Genomic DNA, 24,721 nt, shown 5'->3' with positions numbered 1-24,721 from the left:
CCCTTGCTGATTTTGTTGTACCACAAGGGTAAAGCAAAACTAGATCTCCAAGTTGTCGTTTCAAATGGAAAAACTCCACTTTTTTTTGTATTTGGTGCCTCAGTTTAAGAGTGAAGGTTATTGTGGCCCTTTAACTATGAACAAGTCATTGTTTTAGTGTTACCAGCACAGTACAAATCTTGGTAATGCCCAAAAAAGTACAGTACATGGCAGCACCTTGCTGCCCTTGATAAAAAGTTAACTAGGGTTGGGTAGGGTTGGCTAGCCACTAGCCTAAGAATTTGAAAAAGGCTATCAAGCACTCAAATCATAAACCATTTTTATACTGTATTGTGGCCCAGAAAATTACTTGTGGATCCCCAGTCACAATAAATTGAGTTCACCTGGAACTTAAATTTACTTTCTTAACATTACTAAACACCATATAATTAATTTCTGAGTGAATACAATAAACATAAATTCAAAGATTTTCCCTTGGCAATGCTCTCTAAAAAATTTCAGATAAATCCTCAAGATTCCAAGATTCAAGTGGGATCCATTTGAAATTGCCATAAAAAACACAAATCACATATATTTGTATAAGAACAACATCCATTTAAGGTTGAATTAGCAATCCAACCTTTTACTGTCAATAAGGCGGGGAAAGTAGATCTATGGAGGAGGGAGGGAGGGAAGGAAGGAATTTCTGGCAGAGATGCAATGCAAAAACATGAATTCAAGAAGCACATCCTTTTGAATCTTCCCAGTTGTACATAGGATCCATTTGAAATTTAAATTAAATTAAATTAAAGGCTATAATGGAATGAAAAAGATTTGGAACGGTGATGTTGGAAGAAATATCCTTCTGGGTTCAGTTCCAAGTGGGGAAAAACACACTGGAAACATGGAGGCTGTTTAGAAAGATGATTTAATGGTGGACAGGACCACATGCCTTGGAACTCCTGGGTGAAAAGGGAAGGGATACTGAGAATCCCTTGGTTTCATACCCTCTGTTGGGCCCTACCTTAATGTTTCCTGTTCCTGTGTAAGAAATGACTGTCATTGACATTGACTGTCAGACTCCCAGGGGCGGGATCTTAGCTAACTTTGTAGGCTTTGTCTGGACCACATGGCTTCACCTGAGTGCTGGCTACTGCAATCTTCCCAGGTGCCATGTGGTGAGATGTGTAATTCTATCATTTCCTGAGGGCCATGTCTTAATCCCATCACCCTGGAGCTGAAGGGGAGGTAGGGACTGCAGGAAGCTGCTTTGTCTTTAAAACGTGTTTCTCCTTTTCTTCATCCAGGGAAATATAATATTCTGCCTTTTTAATATTTCCTAGAATATTTCATTCTTCTAGGAGAGGGGTGGGTGCTAACTTTCTACAGTGACTATTGTTCATTCTTTGCAGATAGCTGTGATCTGTGCTTTGATAGTGATATCAGATGACACTCATATACAAATCATGAGTATTCATAAGAAATCACATGAATCTGATATCTTCCTTTTAAAAATAACGTTAAAGTAATGTAATGTTTTACTTTTTTCAGATTGTATGACATGCCAGCCAGAATGAGTACAATGTACAGCAAAAATATAAGTGATATTTAAAGAAAGGTACCCAAGTAGCTTTCCCCCGCCCAACTCTTTAAAATTTATTATTTTTTCTTGCTCTTACATTGTTCTCTGGTAAACTTGCCCTGAATTGCAGTTTAGAGGTCCAGGTACAAATGTAAATACTTCCTTGATATTCTTCTCTCTCCCTGTCTTTGTCTGCTTTTTCTCCAGTTTTTGCTGGTTAACTTTTTCTAGTGTTTGCTAATATTTAATACATAGATACCAACTATATTTTTGCTAACTAGACTGAGTGGCTGTGTCCTTGCTCTGATCTAGATGCAAAGATTAGCTAAGATTGATCCAGTTGCAAACTAAACTGAAAATTAGCCCCAATAATTTCCTAACAAAGATTGCTTTGAGATAGGAGGAAAATGGGCTGGATGATTCTTTCCAGTTTTTATGAAGACATATAATAGTCCTCAAATGCATAGGGAGCCATAAGCAAAAAGAACAGCTACCACTGAGCTAACTCATAGTTTTACTATTCTGACCATCATGGCTTTATATGCACCCAGAACATCATTTGCAGATGCTGTTCAAAGGGAAGAAAATAAACCTGCAGTTTGAGACTAAAGCAAAATAAAGAAAAGTGGTAATTTATGCAGCAATTTTGTATTGCTGACAGATTCATTCCCAAATTACATCCTGTGGGCCAAGTAATGTACAACTATGATAAAGATGTAATTCAGGCTCTGGTTTTATTTATTGCTTTTCATCTCTCAAGCCATAATAGATGTCACGGTGTGAGAGCTGAGGTGGGCTGTTTAAAAGTTCCACGTGATATCTCTGGTCTCAATACATCTGCAGCTGAGAAAAGAAAGGGGCAGGAAGCTCAGTCCTTGTTTGACCTAAAGGAGTTCAGTGGAAAGACAGTGGAGAAGAACGCAGCAGGCAGACAGCAGTTGTTCCTTTCCTGGCTTCAGCCACTTGAAATCATGTTCAGAATCACCTGCAACAGAAGGAATAAGTACATGTAATTCTTTTCTTCTTGCAGGAATAATAAGTTCCCATTGGTGCTTGCGATGGGCCTGTGAGTATAGGATTCTTTGCTGTTTTATAAAATGGACTTGACAAACTGCAAACTGTAAAATGAAATTCATCGTTTTCTGAAATGGTTCCAAAAGTTGATATTTAAAAACATTGACAATAAGAACCAGTAATCTGTCTGGTCTTGGTGCCTTCTCTGTTTTAATCTTTCTTATAGCTACCAATATCTCCATAGTTGGTATAGGAATCTTCACAATTTTCTCTGGGATTATGAAAGTTTTGATAAATTTTGTTCCACCAAATTTTCCTGGTGATTGTATTTTATACAAATTAGAATAATACAGATAATCCTCAACAAAACCATGTTGTTAAGTGAAGCTTACAACTGCAGTGATTCACTTAACAACTGTGGCACAAAAGATCATAAAATGGGGCAAAACTCATTTAACAATTATTCTTTCCAACTTATGCTAATAAAATGGAAAATTGTCTGTTTCAGAATGTCTGTCAGGAAGAAGTACACAAGATCCTAATGGGAATCTCCTTTAAAACAATTACATCAACATTCTCAATTTCAATCTTGTCTCAAAATTACGTTGCAAAAATTGGTCCCCTATTCTTTTCCTCAAGAAATGTACCAAAATATATCTTGATGTTTGTCTTAATGCAAACAGAATTCCTTCTGTCTGGGTTCTGGCATAGCCAAACTTTTCAATTTCTGTAGCTCCATTCTGTAGCTATTATTTCTGTAGCTCCAAATCCCTAGTTTTCTATTTTTTTAAAAAATCCATCCTCTTAGTGACTTATTTAATTTCCCCTGAATTCTTCTCCAGTCTTTTGTCCAAATTTTAAATTGCACTTCCAGAGATTGTGTCAATCTTTTACTCAAATCATCAAATGCTTCTTTTATCCCTGCCACTGGAACCTGCTTATCACAGGAACCTCATCTACCACAACCTCATCTAGCACCATGTAGTCATGGTCTATTTACACACTCTGCTGGTAGAAGATATAATATTTGTATCCCTTAATTCAAAAAAGAGAACTCTTTGTTCCTCGATATGACAAATGGGTGACAAGATAAATTTAAAAAGTTTAAAAAGTAATTCTGTCTAAATGTATTTTGTTGTTGTTGGTTGCGAAGTCATGTCTGACCCATCGTGACCCCGTGGATAACGTTCCTCCAGGCCTTCCTGTACTCTACCATCTTCGGGGGTCCTTTTAAGCTCACGCCTACTGCTTCAGTGACTCCATCCAGACACCTCATTCTTGGTCGTCCCCTTCTTCTATTGCCCTCAATCTTGCCGCCCAAAAAAGACTAAATGTTTTTAGTCTCTTTTATTTCCAATTTTTTGTGAACCAAGCAAGTGCCAGTAAGAGTTTCCAATGTTTTAATTTAAACACAACTTAAGAAATAACAAAAGCATCCAGTATTTATGTGATCCAAATAAAGTCTCTCTTTCACTATAGAAAAAAATAAATCCAAAATTGATTTAGAAATGAGGAAGCTTGTTTTTTGTAAGTGTAGTTTTGGTTACTTTGCAACTGTGGACTCGATGAAGATCCTACCTCTTTGTCACTCAATTCACAAGCCAACTGAGAAACCTCTGTTTCTGCAATTTATTCATGAGAAGCAATAGTCTAGGAATTGCATAGTGGATTCCTAGCTTCCTCCTTCAATCTGGAGGAAGAATGAAGTCCTCCTGTTGCAAAGGGAGCAAAAAAGAGCTGGGATGTCATCTCTGAACTGTCTCAACTGTCATTTTCCCCATGGGAAGTCCAGAAGCTACTGTTTTCATTTGTCTGTGAATGATGACCAATTATTTTCTAAATGTCATGACTATCTGAAGCATAGTTTATAGCACAAGTTCAATCCAATCTGTTCCCAAATGCTTTCATTTTTACTGCCAAATCTCTTAGCCACTGTACCTGTGTGAGAAGATAGTTCTCCTGGGAGAGTTTCTCAATGACATCAAAGTGATCTGTGCCTGCTAGGTCTAGCAAAGAGACCTTCCAACCTGCTGTACGAAGAGCCTGTGGGGAAGCAACAGGAATGTGAACAAAATGGCTCCCATCATGGTAGTTACAAGTGCATTTGCTCTGAGTACCCAACAAGTAGAAAGGCAGAAAGGAAATTAAGGTAACAGCAACAATAATGATGTAGATCTCAGGATAGTAGAATAGATATTTAAAAAAAAACACCGGCAAACAAAAGAACCTCTGTTATGTGGGAGAGGCCACTTTCACATCTATTTATCTGCTTGTGGAAGTTAAAGTGGCAGGATGGAAAGGGCTCATTTGACAACTATTTAGGCATCTCTCTCCAAACAGAAAAGAATGGTCCAAATACAGATAGCCCTCGACTTACAACAGTTCGTTTAGTGACCATTCAAAGTAACAATGGCACTGAAAAATGTGACATGATTGTTTTTCACAGTTACGACCTTTGTAGCATCCCCACAGTCATGTGATCAAAATTCAGATGCTTGGCAATTGCCTCATATTTATGATGGCTGCAATGTCCCAGGGTCATGGGATTCCCCTTTTGTGAGTTTCTTACAAGCAGAGTCAATAGGGAAGCCAGATTCACTTAACAACTGGGTTACTAACTTAACAACTGCAGTTATTCACTTAACAACTGTGGCAAGAAAGCTCGTAAAATGGGGCAAAATTCACTTCACATGTTTCACTTAGCAACAGAACACTTGTGGTTATACATCGAGGACTAGCTGTATGCATTTTTAGTCTTACATTTAGATATATACATGTAATACAATTTTAAATGCACACACATGATTACTACTTTGATTTACCCCTTACTATTTCACACTGATTATTCAAGGTAAACAATAGAATTAAAAGATGGAAGAAAGCAGTTAAAATCATTAGTTTTAGCTGAAGAGGAGGCAATATCAGCCATACTTGCTTAAACCCTTGTGAAATACAGGTAGTCCTCAACTTAAAACCATTCATTTAGTGACTTAAAAGTTACAATGGCACTGAAAAAAATGACTTATGACCATTTTTCACACTTGCAACTGTTACAGCATCCCCATGGTCATGTGATCAAAATTTGGACACTTGACAATTGACTCATATTTATAATGGCTGCAGTGTCCTGGGGTCATGTGGTCACATTTTGCAAACTTCTGACAAGTGAAGTCAGTGGGGAAGCCAGATTAACTTAACAACCAGGTGATTCACTTAACAACTGTGGCAAGAAAGGTGGTAAAATGGGGCAAAACTGTCTCACTTAGCAACAGAAATGTTGGTCTCTGTTGCAGTTGTAAGTGGAGGACCACCTGTATTTCCAAAGGATCAAAATGTTTGCATGTTGGTTCAGGCATTTTATTTCCATACAAAAGAGCACATGCACATTTTTTTTCCTTAACTGCTTTCTCTGGTCATTGAATCCCAACATTTCAAATGGATGCTTGTGTGTAGTCAATATACCTGACAATACTTCCGAGACTGCCTGTGGAACTCAGGTGGGTCATGCTGGGCTACTGCAATGAGCACCTGGCAAGCTACCTCGTCTTTCACCTTTGGCACATGCAACAAAGGGCTATTTTCTTGCGCCACTGTACTGAAGAAAGAAAACACACTATTGAAATGAGTAGTGAGGTAAAGGAGGTAGACTTTGACAGAAGGGCAGGCCTGTGAATGAGAGGGAAAAATAGCCCTTTCTATGTATAACTGTATTTTTGAATGCGTTTATCACACTAAATGCAATTGAGAGAACAAAGTCCATGGGTTCAAAAAACCTTGCTGTGGGAATATGTACAGTGTGTTTGGGATATTTTTTTTTTTTTTTTTTTTTTTTTTTTTTTTTTTTTTTTTTTTTTTTTTTTTTTGTTTTTTTTTTTTTTTTTTTTTTTTTTTTTTTTTTTTTTTTTTTTTTTTTTTTTTTTTTTTTTTTTTTTTTTTTTTTTTTTTTTTTTTTATTTTTTTTTTTTTTTTTTTTTTTTATTATAAAAAATAAAAAATAAATAGTATTTGGACACATTGGCTGAAAAGACAATGTGATATGCAAATGGAGGAGACACAAAGATACATATGCACACAAACCTAGAATGCACCGAAGGCAACAGAGAGAAAAGTTCTAAATAAAAGATAATGAACTAATCAGAGATTTAAATTATTTAGTCGTATACTTGTTTCTCCCTGTACAGATCACTCAGGAAATTAAAGGGCTATTGTGCTGGATTATATAAATACTGTAGCTTTAGCTGTTCATGTGTATATAATTAATTTAGTACTGCCTGCCAGATGTCAACCTGAAGAATTGGCAGCCACTGTTATGTTTTTGCTCTGCCCAAATTAAACAGTTCTAGGAATGTTCCTTACAGGCTCAGGTGCAACGGATCATTAATATAGGTGTGCGTAATGGGCTCCAGATCATAAATGCCGCTCACCAAAAAGACACCTAGGGTGAAAAATAATTAAAAATAATTAAATTAACAACTAATTAAAATAATTAAGTTAATAAGTCCATAATTATTAATTTAATTTAATTATTAAATTAATGTAATAATTAAATTAATTAACTAATAATTAAAATTAAAATCTGGATTGTTTTAAAATGGATTCCAGCTTGATCTAATATTTCAGTATGTATGATGTTCAAGCAAGGGAAACTGAAGAAATAACGAGGCAAAAAAAGTGAGAAAAATGGGATGAATTTCTCCTAGGCAATACCTTTGATGTTTGGCTGAACACCAAATTTTGCCCAATCTGTGGATAGCACCATGGCTGCCAGGTGGGCTCCTGCTGAGTGCCCAAGCAGGTAGACACAACTGCCAGAAAAGGAGACATGGTTACAACGAACAAAGAGATGCTGACAGGGACAGAGAGGGGAAAACTGGCTGAGGAGTCAGTCACTCAACATCTGTTAAACTGAGTTCTAAACCTGGGCAGGTTATCAGTGGAATCCAATCTTCTCTTTCTCAAGGTTGTATGTTTATTACTCATGCAACTTTTGCAACCATTCTTACCTGATCCCTGTATATTGCTGAACTGCAAAAGCCACACTATGCCGCACCTGCTCGACCATCATCTCCAGCTGCCCTGGGCAGAGAACACAACCTCATGGTTAGTCAGAGGAGAGCAGGGTGGGCAATACACCTGAGCTACCATAACATACCTTTTGGAGCTACATCATAGCCAACTGCAGCCAAGGCAATGCCTTGATTCACTAGGGGGCATGCAGCAAACCCGGAAACATCTTTGCTAGAAAGAAACAAAAAATATCAGTTGTTATAATAGTAGGTGTCCTCCATCAAAAAAGAGGTTCCTCTAGCCAGAGTCCCACTTACTGAAGCAATTGGAAAATATGGACCATTGCAGCCTCCAATATAACTCACCTCAAACATTGCCAGTAGCCACCATGAATATAGAGCACCAGAGGAAAGGCTGAAATGGGATAACAAATCACTAAAAGCATCTTCTACTGTGACTTTCCCCAAATGTACCATCCCCCCCTGTCTTTGTTCATCTTATCTGAGCTGTGGTGTCGCAGTGGTTAGCCTGCAATATTGCAGGCTAATTCTGCCGCCTGCCAGCAGTTCAATCCTAATCAGCTTAAGGTTGATTCAACCTTCCATCTTTCCGAGGTCGGTAAAATGAGGAGCCAAATTGTTGGCTTTAAACTGCTTAGAAAGGGCTGTAAAGCACTATGAAGCTGTATATAAGTCCAAGTGATATTGCTATATCTCAGGCATAGCATCACCCCTTACAGGTAGATTAGGTCAAGAAATCATCACGACGACTTATGAAGTCTAGTGTTAATAATATAGTCTAGGATATAATAGTCTAGGATATAATAATAGGAGATTATTGAAAGCATGACAGAGACTTTCTCTCCCACACCTTACATCAAAAGAATTAAGATGCAGCAATCTTTAGTTTCTTCCTTTTGGGGCTGAGGGTTTACCAAACAACTACATTCTTGAAGGCCATTTCCATACTCATCTACCCATGGCCAGTCTTCTAAACTCTGTTTTCCTATTTCCCTACCCTACCCCTTTAAGAACCCTCACCACACCCTTTGTGCTCTTACTTTCAATATGTTTTTTAGGAAGATACACATCCATTTTCTCTCCCTCACCGGAGCCATAGGGGACATTCAGCAGAGTTTGGGTGAATGCCTGGGCCTTTTGAGTACCTGCAAAGTATTGGAAGAAAACACCAACAAATGCAGCAATCATCCTTTCTAAAGATTATTTGGGCTGCCCTTCTAGATGTTCCAGATGTCACTGAATCTCTAAACGGGCAGTCCTCGACTTACAACTATTGGTTTAGTAACTGCTTATTACGGAGGTATTGAAAAAAGTCACTTATGACACTGTTTCATTTATGACCATTGCCGCATCCCCATGCTCATGTGATCAATATCTGGTCTCTTGGCAACTGGTTCATGTCTAGGAACATTGCTGTGTTCCATGGTCATGTGATCACCTTTTGCCATCTTCTGACAAGCAAAATCAATGGGGAAGCCAGATTCATTTAGTAACCGTGTTACTATTTTAACAAGTGCAGTGATTTACTTAACTGTGGCAAGAAAGGTTGTAAAATGGGGCAAAAGTCAATTAACGACTGTCTTACGTAGCTAGTGAAATCTTGGGCTCGATTGTGGTCATAAGTCAAGGATTACCCATCGTCACAACTGCATCTGATTCTCTTTGCTTCTTGGGGAAACAGCGGCTTTTCACTTCGACATAACTTCAAAGGAAAGAGGTCTCCCTTTCATATATTTTTTCCCACTTTTTCCCAGCTCCTCCCTGGTATGTTTTTCAGGGGGTAGGTAGTCCATAAATCTCTATGCCTACTCATTAGAAATGCCATACCCACCAATTGATTTCAATATTTTCCACCTTCTGGAAAAAGGCTGAAGGTCGAGCTTTTCAGGAGTGCTTTGGGGACCTTATTGTCATCTGTTGTGTTTTGGGCTTTATTTCCTTTATTATTCGTTGTATTTCTTTGTCTTGTGAACAATCAGGACTCCTATGTTTGCAACTGTGTGCAAACTTGATAAAATTATTTCAGGTACACCTGCCACGACATAACTAATCCTGGCAATGTAACCACGTGTTCATAAAAGCATGCATGCTGCCTGTTCTGCTGGAGCGAACTCAGATGCTCTAGTACAGCAGTGTCAAACTCACAGCATCATAACAGTGTCACATGACATATCAGGATTTCCCCTCCCCTTGGCTAAACCGGGCGTGGGCGTAGCCAGCATGTGATGCATCTGGCAAGCAGGTCACAAGTTTGACAGCCCTGCTCTAGTATATTTTGGCAATAAAGCCAGAATCCAGAGGAAATGGGAGGTCTATAGTCTGCTTACCCCATTTTTCTAGCTCTTGGGTAGCCCATACCTTCAGTCACTGCTTTCGTGTGTGCCTCAATCACAACATCCTTATCCAGCCGTGGAGACCACCTGCTAGGGGAATATTGAGTTTCCAGTTCCTGTGGAGAAAGAAAAGAGGATAACTTGTACAAAGGCAATAGCATCCTCAAGACATAATGTGGACAGTTTCAGAAATACTCGCAGATTGAAATGATGCTAACCTCAATTAAGAAAAAGTAAGTTTTTCAACCTGCAAGAGAGAGGCAAGAGGATGCATGTATGAATTGCTGCCCCTGTAATCCAGGGGTGGGATGCTACCGGTTCTGCCCAGCTCTATAGCACTGGTAGCTCTGAAGAGCAGCAGACACCGAACCAGTTCTGTGTTTGCTGCTGTTTGGCCTACCCACCCGCCCGGGCTCTTGCCTGTCTTTTATTTCCTGCTTTTTCAACTTCAGCTTCTTTGCGCAGCACAGCTGAGGTTGAAAAAGCAGGACAAAAGTGGCTTTTCAAATGCTGCGCACCCGTGCACAGCGCTTTTCAGCTGTCTGGGCAGCACAGCTGAAGGTTTTTTACACACGTGCGCAAAACATAGTCACCGAACCATAGTAACACTGGTTGAATCCCACCCCCGCCCTGTAATCCTTTCCATCTGCCTGCACAAAATGCCTTGTTGATTTATTTGTCTAAGTTTAATTTAATCTTAAATTTAACACTTTGTGACTGCTTCTGTGTGCGTCAGAGTAGCATGCACCCTTACAGTCACATACAATTTAGTCCCCAGAATTCTCTTAGCCTTAAGTTCAGTAACAATGATCTAAATAATCAGCTGAACAAATCTTATTTCTACCACCCTTGTCTCTGCTCTGAACCTGGATATGAAAGTAGCAGTATGTTGCAGGAAAAGTAAGAGGAGGAGGAGCAGAGGAGCAGGACGGATAAACCCTGAGATGGTATTCAGCAGGTTCTGACCAGTTTTGGAGAACCGGTAGTGGAAATTATGAGTTGTTCAGAGAACTGGCAAATACCACCTCTGACTGGAGATTTTACAGTATCCTTCCCCTGCCACACCCACCAAGCCATGCCCACAGAACCAGTAGTAAAAAAATTTTGAATCCCACCACTGGATGGACCTGAGAAGCTCTGAAGAGCAGCCATGGAAGCTCTTTTGCATTGCAGTCTATTCTTGTCACAAATGGAGCTAACTGGTTAAACCTTCTGGGCTTTTGTGCTGGGTATAATTTTTGTGGCAGGGCCCAAGATCAGTCTCAGAGAGTTCCTCAGGGATTTAGGGAACTAAACTTCCAAGCACATAAATAAATCTGTGAGTAAATAATTTCTTAGCCCTTGTTCTACCTAGAGCAAAATATGTACCTCTCCTCTTCCCATTCTGGAAATTCCCAAATCTTTTGTTTAATGTCTCTAAAATACACCCACATTAAACAAACATTGAAAATCTCTCTTCCCTCCCTTCCACAATCACACAAACACAAACATTACAGCTATACCTCCTTTGTCATTTCCTGCCACTTTCCCATAGCAATGGCTAAGTTGTGGCTATATTCCTTCTCCCAGTGATCCTGGGCTCAAGACGAACAAAGTGGTGAGAACATGGGGTCCTATATAGCCTCTGACATATTGGCGCAGATCAGATTCAGTGTTCGTCCTTGGCCTATGCTCTTCCAGCTGCTCTGCAAGACGTCAGCAATTCCAGATTAAGGGGCTGTCCTCATTCGTCATACCAGCATTGGGGCTGCACAGAAAGCAGTTCGCTGTAGAACAGAGACACTGAGTAAACTCAGCTCTCACTGTCTTCCTGCTACAATATCCAAGTGAACAAATTTGGGGAAAAAATAGTAATGTTAGGTGTGGCAATGCTATCCCTACCCCACCCCATTTTTTGAAGATTGTTTTAACTTGCTGATCTCTGTGTCTCTATAAACAATTTTTGTCTGCCATGCCTTCACAAGTATGCTGAAAATGAATAATTGGAAAGTAACGTTAAATATTAACCTAGATACACTGAGAGAAGGCCAGTCAACGTCTGAAAATAAAAGCTGTTTTAGAAACGTTTTTATTCAGCATATATCCACTTAAGTTTTGACTGCACCCACACATTACTAATATATACAGAATGTTTTGATAATGTCTTTGTCTTCCGTTTGTTAATCTTAAAACCTGTTAATATACCAAATTATTTTATTTTTCCTATTAATGTTACAATTCCCTTTAAAGGATCCTCTAAAACCAGTAACAAATCAAATGCTCTTAACCTATAGGTTTCTCTTTCAATCTTTATTCCCACAATTTTCTCATTTTTGTCCTATATCTTTATGCAATATTTCAAGAAGTAAATTAAACAAAAATAAAAGGAGATAATGAGTAGACCTGTCTTGTTCCTTTTTGTAACCTATAAGATTTGTTAGCTCTTCATTAACAATTATTTGTGCTTTCTGTATTGTGTAAACCAGTCTTACCCATTTGATAAAATTATTTCCAAAGTTCATATCTTCCAAAGCATTGAATAGGCCTTCTCTGCCTATTAAGAAATCAATGTGAGGGGACTTCCGGTTTGCAAGGCTTTGGCGATGACAGGAATTCGCGATCGTGCGCGGTTTCTGCTGCGCTCGCCGCTGGAGTGCCCCCGATCCAGCCGGATTTGGGGGCTATAGTTACCCCATAGAGGTAACTGAAGACAGGGGAGATCTGGCAGGGGTCCGGGGAATCGCAACCCCTCTCCTCAGCTGGCTTAACTCCCATTTCCGAAAGCGGTGGAGCGGCGGTCAGCAATGGCCGCCACAAAGAAGCTTTCATCCGGATAAGATTGCGCAGGAGGAAGCTGAGAAGTGAAAGTTTTTGGCTGACCGGGATAATAAGTAACATTTAAATACCCTGGAATTTAAATTTTATTAAAGATACATTGCTTCCTGGTCTTCCGGTTTGTCGGCTTCACGAGCGGCAGGGATTTGTGAAGCTGCGCGATCCCTGCCGCGCTAGCCGTTTTTGGGGCTCCGATCCGGATGGGTACGGAGCTAGGCTGACCTGCAGGGGCAGCTGAAGGTAGGGGGATCCGGAGAGGGGTTTGGGGTGTTGCAGACCCCCCCGGCCGGCAGAACCCCTTTTCCCAGGACGGTGCAGAAGCTGGCAGCCGGGTAAGAATGCGCAGGAGGAAGTGGAGAAAGTTTTTCTTGGTTCCTAGGACTCTAAGACATATTTAACAAAATTCCTGAAAAGTATGATTTTCTGAATGATACCTTCTAGAAGAGGAAAAAAGCGGCAGTTTGATGGTGCTGAAAGGAAAGCTTACCCTCTTTTCCTACGGAATAAATAAGTGGATATTAAGAAACCTATTTCTTTTAGGTGAAAACTGGTTTTAAGCGATGAGTGGGAAGAGAGAGGACTAAAAAAAATATATTTGTATGCTAAGACTTTGTTGGAGGAGATGCCTTAAGGATTTGAAGACTAAAATATATTGCAATAAGATTTTAAGAAATAGATTTGGACTTTCTTTTTCTTTGATTGATACTACCCCAGGAGGAGAAAGTGAGAACTCTGCCTTGGTTTGGACTGATTGATAACTTTGGGACTGTTTTATTTTTCTTTGGAATATTCTGGTTGTTGTAAGAAGAAAGAAGGGGAAAAGAAAAGATTTATAATGGCTCTTTCTATTGAGGAACTGAGAAAAGATTATGAACAAGCAAAAAAATGGTAAATCTGGTCTGAAAGAAGCCTTCCCTTTTTTAGAAATGGCGCTTATTAACTATCAACAAACATTACAACAGATGAAGACAGCAGAAGAAGAAGAAGGAGAGGAAGCCATTTTTAATAAATTTCAGAACTCGACCAAGAAAGAAGGAAGAGTGAAAGGAAGAGAAATAAAGGACTTAAGATTTAAAAAAACACTTAAGAAAGGGAAAATAAGGTGCAAAATCAATATAATGATAGTAAACAAAAGGGAAAAGGAACACGACAGAGAAGGGAAGCCAGTGGGGCAGAGGCTGGAAGAAGGGGGGTAGAAAGGTTTGCTGGGAGAAGAAAGAAAGGGAAAAGGTGGAGAAAAGCTACAAAGTTTTGAAATTAAATGGGAAAGAAGGAATTTTTTAGGGATAAAGGATAAAATATAATTTTTTCAAAAAGATTTTGCAAGGTACATAAGATGATATTGTAGTATGGTATTAGAAACAGAAAACAACGGTTTAAGAGTTGATAAGAGATTAAAATGTTGAAATGTTTAATAATGATTGGTTTTAAAATTTAATAATATGATGGGAGGTTTAGAATATTGAGTTTTAATTAAAGAGTTTAATAAGATTATGGTATTGATGTTATTATAAAATTTCTACTATAGTATTTGTTTTTAATATTTAGATTTATTGTTTAACTATATATTTAATTACTTTGGATGTACTATTTAGATAGAATGTACCAAGCAAAATCGGATTGGGTATTGGGCGTTATTTTAAAGGTTAATTTGATTAATTTAGGGGAGATAGAAAGGCATCATACTCTGATTAGTGATTTCAAGAGAAACTTCTTTTTTTATAAGGAACGAGACAAAGGGACAATAAAGAATGGACAAAAGATACAAATATAATGACTCAAATTAAGATGATTAATTAAGATAGAATTAAGAAGAGTGAAATATGTGGAGAAGTTAATATAGAAAGCTTAGAATGGTAAATAAAATAAGTAATGATATGTAAGATGAGCATGAATATAATTGAAGTCCATGAAGAGAGAGATACCTGGGTCCAAGTTACTTTCCAAAAAGATTTTTTTATGTTTTATGTGTTGTGTGTATGTTTTTTTTTGGGGGAGAATTAATAAAACCTTGCAGAAATATAGAATGAGAATAATGGTAACTAAGTCAGAAAGAAATAGATGAAATAATAATAATGAAATTGAATAAGAATAAAGAGAAGTAAAGAGAAATTGGACAAGAGGTTTTTGTATGTTTATATGGAAATGGTTTAAAACAGAATTATAGTTTACCTGACTTGTTAAATTTATAATGGAAAAAGGTTTAAACATGTAATGGATAATGATTTGTGTGTTTTGAAAACTAATAAAACTTGTTTTTTTTAAAAAAAAGATACATTGCTTCCAAAGAAGATCGGAAAAAGCGGCGAATGAAAGTAAAAAGGGAAAGTTTGTTTTTTCTCACTCTCCTTCCCTACGGTGATAGCAGATGGAAATCAGAAAAACCCGTTTTGGCATCAGCAGGTAATTAAAGTGGAAAATTAAAGCCAAGGGGACATTAAAGATTTCTGAACATTGGAAAAAAAAACTTTTTTGCTATAAGTGGGAAGGGAGAGGAAAAGAATTAATATTAAGATTTTGCTGGAGGAGGCTGCTTGGAATTTATAAGACTAGAGTTAAATTGTAACAAGACTTCTAAAAGATATATTTTGGAACTTTGCAACTGAACTGTAACCCCAGGAAGAGAAAGTATAAAAAGAAGAAAGTGTTAAATGAAACAGTCTGTGTGTATTTGGATTGCTTGGTGACTTTGGGATCTTTGGAAATTTTTATTTGAAAGACTAAAAACATTTGGGTTGTTTAAAATTTTTTTCACAATGGCATTACTTGTTGATGAACTGAAAATGGAATTTAAAAAGCTAAAAGAAGAGGAACAAGAAGGGAAGGGCTCTTCTGGATCTGTTTTTCATTTCTTAGAAATGGTGATTTCTACCTATCAGAAACTACAAGAACAAGAAGATTGGGATGAAGAAGAAGCCATCTTTAATGAACAAGCAACTCTAGCTGGGGAAGAAAAGGGAAAGAGGGGAAAGAGAATGGAGAATTTAAGACTTAAAAAAACAACCAAAAAAGGGAAAAATAAGGTGAAAAATAGATACAATGTCAGAAAGCAACAGAAAAGAGGAATACAGAAGAGGGTGGAGATTAAGAGGGTGGAGATCAAGAGACAAGGGGGTAAAAAGGCTAGATTGGAGAAGAAAGGAAGGGAAAAAGGGAAGAGAAGTTACAAAGGTTTGAAACAAGATGTAAAGAAACAGGATTTATTCAGAGATAATGGGTAAAAATATAATTAAAAAAGAGATTCTGCAAAAGTATATAAGACTGTATTGTTGTATTTGTATTTGAAACAATGTTAGAAAACTGGAATATTATATGATTATAAAATGGGATAAAATATTAAAAGGAATGTGTAAAATGCTTAAGATTTAACGATAGAGTTTAATTTGCTATGGATTATTGTTTTAATCATATTATAAACTTATTATTTTTTCTTATTCTAAAATATAGTACGTAGCTTTAGAATGTACTAAGCAGAATCAGAATGAAAATTATATATTATTTTAAGTCTTAAATTTAGGGGAAAGATATAAAGGCGTCATACTTCAGTCAGTGATTACAGGAGAAATTTTGTGTCAATGAGAAAAGATAATAGATAATTGAATAGAACAGACAAAAGATATAAGCATAAAGATTTAAATTGAGATGAAATAAATAAAACAGAATTAAGAGAGTGAAAAAAGGGGAGAAGCTATATAGAAAATGTAGAATGGTAAATAAGATATGAAATGGTATATAAAGTGAGCATGAATTCAATTTATGTCTGTACAAAAAGATGTAACCTGGGACTAAGCCGCTTTCCAAAAAGAAGTTTTATGTTTTCATGTTTTGTGTTTGTTTGTGTATGTTTGTTTATTGAAAATTAATAAAAAATTTATTTTTTAAAAAAAGAAATCAATGTGAATTGTTTTTCATTAGGCTGCTTCAAATGTCCAGTACATTTCTAATATTATTTTTAACTATCTTTAACTGTCTAGATAAAGCACACATCGATCTTCATATATACAAATTCTTACAAACTTATTTACAATCTATTTATTTTTATTTATTTATTTATTTTTGTCAATTGCTTACAAGATAATAGTTATAAATAAAAACATAGTTATGAATACATGGATACATATAAGAAAAATATATATATAAAAGAAACAATAGGACAGGGACGGTAGGCATGTTGGTGCGCTTATGCACGCCCCTTACAGACCTCTTAGGAAAGGGGTGAGGTCAATAGTAGACAGTCTAAGGTTAAAGTTTTTGGGGTTTGGGGAAGAAACCACAGAGTCAGGTAGAGTATTCCAGACATTGACCACTCTGTTGCTGAAATCATATTTCCTGCAATCAAGTTTGGTGCGATTAACCTTGAGTTTGTATCTATTGTATCTCTCAGTTAAAATTGTTTAAACAACTTATAGTCATTAATCAATAAGGATATTGATAGTTTCTCGTTAAAGTCAAATCTTTACCGTGTTTAGGTATTGATTCTATATTATCCTATTTTCTAGTTCTCTGGCAATTTTCCTCCCTGTAAAATAGAGTTCATCATATTTTGTAAAGTTTGTGAAACGTTGTCCTTAAAATATTTATAAGATCCTTGTAATCCATCTGGTCCAGGCAACTTTCCTGTTTTCCTTTTTTATATTTTGCAAATTCCCCTTATTGTTATAATGAATCTGTTATAGGTTGATAAAATAAATACATTTGTGGGAATAAGAATATTCTATGAGATGTTCGGGTGCATTTTGTCAGGAAGTCAAGAGATCTAATAAATTAGCAATTTAATACAAGGATTGATAACATAGATGTAAGTCATATTATTTTTCAGAAAATCATAACAAGAAAACAAAAGTTAACCAAATTAATTAATTTGAGATTAATTTTAACCAAAATAATCTCATCGTATATCATATTTAGCATTATTTAAAAACCATTATGTTTTTCCAATTCCGTATTCCAAGCTTCATGCAAGTAACTAATTTTATTTGCTAATTCTTATATATCAAAATAACAATGCTCTTTAATTGATATACTACTAAAATTCTCACTGTCATAACCTTTACTGGATAAAAGGAGGGAGGGAGGAAGATAATGACATAATGATAGCAAGGAAAGAAGTGTGAGGGAGGGAGAAAGGGAAAAAGACGAAGAGGAAGAAGGAAAGAAAGGAAGTAGGGAAAGAAGGGTGGGAAAGAGGGAAAAAAGAAGGAAGGGAGGTATCGGGAGAGAAGGAGGAGGAAGAAAGGAACAGTGAGGTAAGTAGAGAGGAAAGAAAGAGTGGAAGAATGGGAGGGAGGGAGAGAGAGAGAAGAGAGGGTGGGAGGGAAGATTATGACAGAATGACAGCAAGGGAGGGAAGCAAAGAAGAAGATAAGGAAGGGAGAAAGGAAAGCAGGCAAAGAAGGAGGGAAGGTGGAGGAGAGAGCAAGGGACAGAGGGAAGGAGGGAGACTGGTTGGTTTCTGATGCTCTCTGCAAGCTTCCCATAATGGGGAAGCTGGCAAGAAGTTGGAAGTCACTCTGACTCTTATCCCTTAAAAATAGTTAGCAAAACAATCTTGCACTATCTACAAGTAAAGCGTGAATGTAAGTTTGTGAATAGCAATTGGTAGGTTTACTTATTATGGTGAGTCAAAAATAAACAAATTGCTAAGTGAAAAATCATGTAGCTAAAAACAAACCTTTCCTCAGCTAAAGAGGAAGCACTGAAGTTAAACGGAAATTGAAGATGGTTCATTGACTCAACCACAGAATTATCAAGAAACAGCAACTGCTGAGGAAAGAGAACATCGGAATACAAGAACCCAGCACAAAATGACTGTCCAAGATGGTGACCAGATGTGGGAAAGGAGGGGAGTAAATAGGCCCTGCAGTCTCTTGGAGCTGGGGATGCTACTGTGAACACAACAGAGCACCTGAGTCCCCCACCCACCCAGAAGGGCTTATGATGGCTCAGGCTGAAAGAATAGCAGCTTTGACTCAAAGCTGGAAAACATGAGCAGAGGGTGCGTTTGAAGTGGGTGTGGGAGAGGTGGACAGCATCACATTCTGGCATGCAGGGAGTGCTGAAGCAGCCTCTAGTGGCGATGGGCCAAGCAGAAAGTGCAGATCTGGTTCTACTTTTCCATTCATTTCTCTCATGAGAGATTTAATGCACTCAGTATACATAACCTTATGTTTGGTACTTATGATTGAGATAATTCACATGAACTATTGCTTTTATTATTTCAGCCCAAGCAATACGTTTCTGCCAGTTAATTCTTTCCAGTTTAGTTCTGTGACATTGAATTTCCTGAATGGAAACTTCTCTGAATGAGTTTGTACATCCTCAGTTCCTAAAAAAGCAAGCATCATGTCCCATACCGACAACTCTTCCTCAAATTAATGCTCTCCAAATTTTGTGACAAAAGCAGTTGAAAATCTCAGGTTATCAATTAGACAACAGGCTGGGGAGGTTGAATGAGTTTGCTTTGCCGAAAGAAAAGATTCCTTTAAAAGGAGAGATTTTGCAACAAAAGAAGGCGGCGCTCAAGCTAGAAAGCAAGCAGAACATTAACAGCGATAAGCAAATTCCGAGATATCCTTCTTCCCTTCCCCCTTTGGCTTGCTTCCTTAGAGCAAGTTGGAAGTTCCTTATAAATCCTCTAGCAGGAATGTCCATAAGCACTTTTAAAGAAGAAAGATATGTCCCGCCTTGTTCATGATTGGCCGAAAAGTTCTTTGTTCTTCTTCTTCTTCCTCATGATTTGCTGACTGGTGGGAACCGTCCCGATTGGTCAGCTACTCTAAATCGCGCTCGCGCCTGGGGAAAAAAAAGGCGCCTTTCTTGGAGCAGAGCAGCCGGCGGGACCCGGCCGGTACCATGAGTTACATGATGATGCCGAGAGTGCAACCAGGATCCCCGCAGAAGGCCCGCGGCCAGATACAGGTACACGGCAGGACGATCCACTTTGAAAAGATGGCATTAGAGATTTTAAGATGGGAAGTTTTAAAATTAGGGGGAAGAGAAGAAGTTCCACCTGGAAAGTGGGAAAACTGCTAACTATTCATTTCCCCCCCTCCCCCTCTTCTGACAGGTCATCTTTGGACCCATGTTCTCTGGAAAAAGGTATGAGGGCATTAAGATAGTTAGCACTGGCTGAGATGACTAGAAAAGAAGGTGGGAGCTTGAAGTGAAATAAAGGGGAACCTGCAGAGGAGCAAGACAGTCTGCAGGCCTGGTTATATTCAGCTAGGCCCATGCTTCTCCTTAACTCAGTAGACCAGGAATTAAAAGTATGGCTGGGATCATTTTAGCCATGAAAGCCAACCGGGTGACTTTGAGCCAGTCAGTCTCTCTCGGTCCAATCCACCTCACAGGGTTCTTGTTGTGGGGAAAATTGAGTTATTTGTAAAAATAATAAAAGCCGGATATAAATAAATAAAAATAAAGAATAGATTACACATGTATTACAACATATAGAAGAGTAGCACTGTTTTATTCTTTGAAACTTTGACTAAGAATTTTAGAAGTTTTAAGCTTTAATATAATTTTAATACCATGCTGGAGGAGGCTGGAATAAGCAGGGGGCAAAAAGTAACTACCAGTTTTTCCTGTTTCTGATAATACAGTATCTAAATTGGAAATGGTATAGGTTTGGTATCTTGAGGGAGTATATTAACCAAGGGCTTAGATGCTCAATTCCTTTGAAGTTATGTGGCCAAATTATTAAAATTGAGATTTTTGGGTAGTGCAAGAAGTTTTGATCCATGATAGAATAAAAAAGATTTTACTTTTTGAGTACTTCGGTTTTTTTCTGCATTTGTCACAACAGAATCTTAATTCTTTTTTTAGCACTGAACTGATGCGCCGAGTCCGTCGATTTCAAATCGCACAGTATAAATGTCTACTAATCAAGTATGCGAAAGACACACGCTATTGCCTCAGTGGGGTCTCCACACATGACAGGTGAAAATATACTATGAGCAAAGTAAATCAATAGCTTATCACTTGGAGAAAACACTTAGCAGAGATACACTTTTTGGTTCAGGAAAACAGTTCATATGTGTCCTGTAATATTGATTGCTTGTGGATTTTGTTTTATCATCTTCAAGAAACTGCAGTTAGTGGTATTGCCTCAGCATACAATATATCTGACATACTTTTTTGGCCTTAAATATTGTACAGTGAAGCTTCATATAAGTCTCAACATGAGCTTTTAGAGAATTAGAAAAAGAATTTACAGATTATGACAGACAAGCACATAAAATTACTAATATATGAAAAGGCATTGTTTCACAAAAATAAGGCAAGTTCATTTCCTTATATAGTAACATTCCCAGTATTTGTAACTATTTTACTATATCTATATATTACACTTACACACAGCTCAATGTTTCTTAAAAAATACAAATTAGAAATGGGTCCTGTCACTTTGGAGGGAGGAAACAAAATTGCAAGAATAATATAAAAGGTTTTGTTAGTTAAATGCTAGCGCAATCTAGAGCCCTTAACTGTGCAGTTTTCATCACAAAATCATTCTTCTGAGAAAAATCACCCCAAATCCTTATGATTCAATCTTATGATTGTAACCGAATACACCTCTTTATATAACTTTAGTTCTTTTGAAAGTTAAATAAGCTAAAATTGTGATCCCCTAATTTATTATCTTGCTTGAGCCTTTCAGAACTTCAAATTTTATTTTTTCACAAAATGTCATCTATTTTCCATATAGACAATTGCAAAAAGGTAAAAACATTTTTCTATATCTTTTATTTGAATCTCTTCATTAAAATTGTTGCTATCAGATGGTCTTTAGGATTCAGAGGGTTGCTATCTGTCTTTAAGAGGATCTGCAGGTTTTGGTGTTTGGGAATAGTTACCCTTAAATAAATTTTAACCTGCTGCAGATACTTACTTACCTTATCAGCAGAAACTTATGAGGGAGAGATGCAACCTAGAATTAAAGAGAAATTTCCTGACAGTGAGAACAATCAGTGGAATGGCTTGCCTCCAGAAATTTGGATGCTCCATTCCTGGAGGTTTTTAAGAGATTGGACAGCCATTTATCTGAAATAGTGTCAGGTCTCCAGCTTGAGCAGGGGTTGGACTAGAAGACCTCCAAGGTCCCTTCCAATTCTTGATATTCTTTCTACACAGAAGCACCATGGAGGCCATGTCAGCTTGTTGCCTCAAAGATGTCCAGCAGGAGGCTCTGAATTCCACTGTGATTGGCATTGATGAAGGCCAGTTTGTAAGTTTATATTACCTGAACGTTTAAATGAACTGCCAAGTACTGATAATTGTTTCTGTGCTTAATACACTTTGGAACATAATTCTATACACACTTATGTAGGGTAAGACCCATTTTGTTCATTGATATTACCTCTGAGATGTGAGGCAACAGTGATGATATGATAGATCTTTATATTCACTTGACTTGATTGTAAACATGAATGGTTAAAATACAATCCTGTGCATGGTTAGCCTGGAAAGCAAACCTCAGTAAACTGAGTAGGACTTGGTTCTTGGCAAATGGATAAAATTGTGCTATGAATACCATGTAAATGCTTCTAATGGCGTAATCTGAAAGAAATCGAAAATGCAACCAGATTTGGGAATACAAGTAGAATTTTGATCAGTTCATCTGAAAAAGAGCATCATGGGGTTAAAGAAGGGGACACACACACACACACACAACATTCAGAAGAATATAATTTTGCTCTCTTTACATAGGAAGTGTGCAAATTTATTCATTTGAATTGTAAAACCTAGAAATTAAGCTGAATTATAGAATTGCAACAAATAAAAGGAAATGCTTATTTAAAAGACTATATTCCATATACAATTTCTTTTATTATTAGAGAAAGCATATATTCAGAAGTTAATTACCAAAAAAGATCAGTGGGAGGCTATGTTGTACTCCTGCCTGTGAGCTTCCTAGAGGCATCTAATGCACCAGTGGGTACAGAATGGTGAATTAAATAGATCTTATGTTCTTTGGAGATCATTAATTTTATTCACAACAAAACAGCATCTTAGACATTGCTTTACAAAGTTTCTAAAGGTTGGAATGAGGGAATGATTAACTTTTTAATTTTTCCAATTAGTTTCCAGATATAGTTGAGTTTTGTGAGACAATGGCCAATGCAGGGAAGACTGTCATTGTGGCAGCCCTTGATGGAACATTTCAGAGGAAGGTAAATACCTTTACATTCTTCATTAAAATTTCTGGATAGTTTATCTCCCAGTTCTACAAAATATTTCATGGTTTCATTTCAGGCTTTTGGGAACATCTTACAACTAGTCCCCTTCGCAGAGAGTGTCGTGAAACTTAACGCTGTTTGTATGGAGTGTTATCATGAGGCCTCTTACACAAAAAGGTTGGGAACAGAGAAAGAGGTAAGACTCTAATAAAAACTCTCCCTTTCTTTAAAGCTGTTGACTGTGAGAGATATTGCCTGTTGTAGGTTGATAACAACAAAACCTTTTATTTTTAAATTTCATCCTCTTAGGTGGAAGTAATAGGAGGGGCAGATAAATATCATTCAGTCTGCCGGGTCTGTTATTTCAAGAATCGACAACAGTTGGTATCTGAAAACAAAGAGAACCTACTATGTGGGAATAAGCCCCTGGATATTAGTGCCTCCAGCAAAGTCTTGGCTACCCATCAGATCATGCAATGGAATCCATCTAATTGAACAATGGAAGCAAGAGGTCTGATTCCCAGGTGGATTTAAAGAAACATTTTCTTGTCCTTCCTTCTAGCTTTGTATTGTTAAACTAATGTCCCTCCCACACAACAGAAAGAGTTGTTTTTATAAGCAGCAACAAGGCTTGAGAACATTATAACATGCTATGAATAAGGATGTTCTATATTGAGAACTGCACTGGTTTCTTAGTCTCTAGAGGGAAGATTTTGTAATATCATTAGTGGCATTTCCTCTTGCACAAAATTTCCCCAAACGGTTTAATTCAGAGTTTTAACTGCCATAATGGCTAAAGTAAATGTACTAACAGCAAGTTGCACTATGAAACTGGAACATTATTTTTCTAAATCCATCAAATTGGGGTTTGGGGGAAGGGGAATTCTTACTATATTCAATAGGCAATTAATTTACAGGCTGTTGGGCTTTAAAGACTGAATAGGTTAACTGAACAAAATGTATTTTTATTTGGTGGTGTGTGTATCTGCTTGTAAATAAAGACCTGGACTTACAAAAAAAAAAGGCCCCTTTTCCAGCCTTTATAATTAACATAATAAAGGGCTTTTCTTTTAACCTTCCTAGATAGACACTTGACATCTTACATTGACTTAAATATATTCTACTTTTGCTTGTTTAATTTATTAAACTGGCTACTAATGTGTCAGTGGTTGTTTTAAGTATTATATTCCTGCTTTATATTTTCTAGCATACTGTCTAACATTCTGATTTTATTGCAGCGATAAGTATCTGCATTTCCTCTTTTTGAGTAAATATAATCTTTTTACACTGAAAACACCCCGTGTCTTGTTTCTGTTGTCTTAGGAGCAGAAGAAGGAACCTCTAGTGGAAACTAGGGTTGGTTTTAATCAATGATGCATTGAATAAAATTAATCTTTAAAAGTTTAATGTGTAGGACTTATTACTACCAGTTCATCTTAAGAATATTTAACTTCAGTGACAAGAACTTTATTACTGGTTAATGCCTGTTGATATTAGGACAATATAATGCCTGTTATAAGTAAAGCTCTTAAATCATTAATCAGGAAATGGCTATATGTATGACATTCTTTGAAGGGAAATTACAGCTGAAAATGCTAAGATTGTTTTCTCTGGGACACTTAAAAATAATTACTGCCAATAATCTTACCCTAGTTATTCCTAAACAGTATAGATGATCTTCACACAAAAGCTATATAACTTTTTTTTTCAGACAAAAAGCAGGCAATAAAGGCTAGTCTAAAAGGATTCATGCTTTTTAAAAGTTCCACTGCTGTCCATATGCTAGCTAGACAATAC

The 24,721-nt window shown here is 37.2% G+C and overlaps 2 protein-coding genes across 3 annotated transcripts; one reads left to right on the top strand and one right to left on the bottom strand.

The window, feature by feature from the left end:
• Positions 1-2,276: 2,276 nt before the first annotated feature.
• Positions 2,277-11,888, bottom strand: AFMID (arylformamidase). Its single transcript, XM_026667298.2, has 11 exons — positions 11,438-11,888; positions 9,961-10,051; positions 8,643-8,747; positions 7,948-7,996; positions 7,728-7,813; positions 7,579-7,651; positions 7,283-7,380; positions 6,932-7,010; positions 6,038-6,170; positions 4,514-4,618; positions 2,277-2,546 (listed from the first exon to the last, which is right to left on the bottom strand). The coding sequence occupies exons 1-11, from the start codon at positions 11,465-11,467 to the stop codon at positions 2,517-2,519; spliced, it is 879 nt and encodes a 292-aa protein (XP_026523083.1). The 5' UTR covers positions 11,468-11,888; the 3' UTR covers positions 2,277-2,516.
• A 7,444-nt stretch (positions 11,889-19,332) lies between these two features.
• On the top strand, positions 19,333-24,405 carry TK1 (thymidine kinase 1). 2 transcript variants are annotated; one of them, XM_087955930.1, is made up of 7 exons: positions 19,333-19,667; positions 19,816-19,847; positions 20,574-20,687; positions 21,879-21,972; positions 22,829-22,918; positions 23,001-23,120; positions 23,234-24,405. In XM_087955930.1, exons 1-7 carry the CDS (start codon positions 19,602-19,604, stop codon positions 23,417-23,419), a joined length of 702 nt encoding a protein of 233 aa, XP_087812056.1. In that variant the 5' UTR covers positions 19,333-19,601; the 3' UTR covers positions 23,420-24,405. The 2 variants fall into 2 exon arrangements, with proteins under 2 accessions (XP_087812056.1, XP_087812057.1); XM_087955931.1 differs by lacking the exon at positions 19,816-19,847 and having other exon boundaries at positions 19,544-19,667.
• The last annotated feature ends 316 nt before the right edge of the window (positions 24,406-24,721 follow it).

This window comes from Notechis scutatus, chromosome 2 (assembly GCF_049901735.1).
Source record: "Notechis scutatus isolate UNSWTSFEM ecotype Mainland chromosome 2, rNotScu1.2, whole genome shotgun sequence".
Lineage (NCBI taxonomy): Eukaryota > Metazoa > Chordata > Lepidosauria > Squamata > Elapidae > Notechis > Notechis scutatus.
The sequence above is the reverse complement of the archived record's forward strand: the minus strand, read 5'-3'. Positions and strand labels throughout refer to the sequence as shown.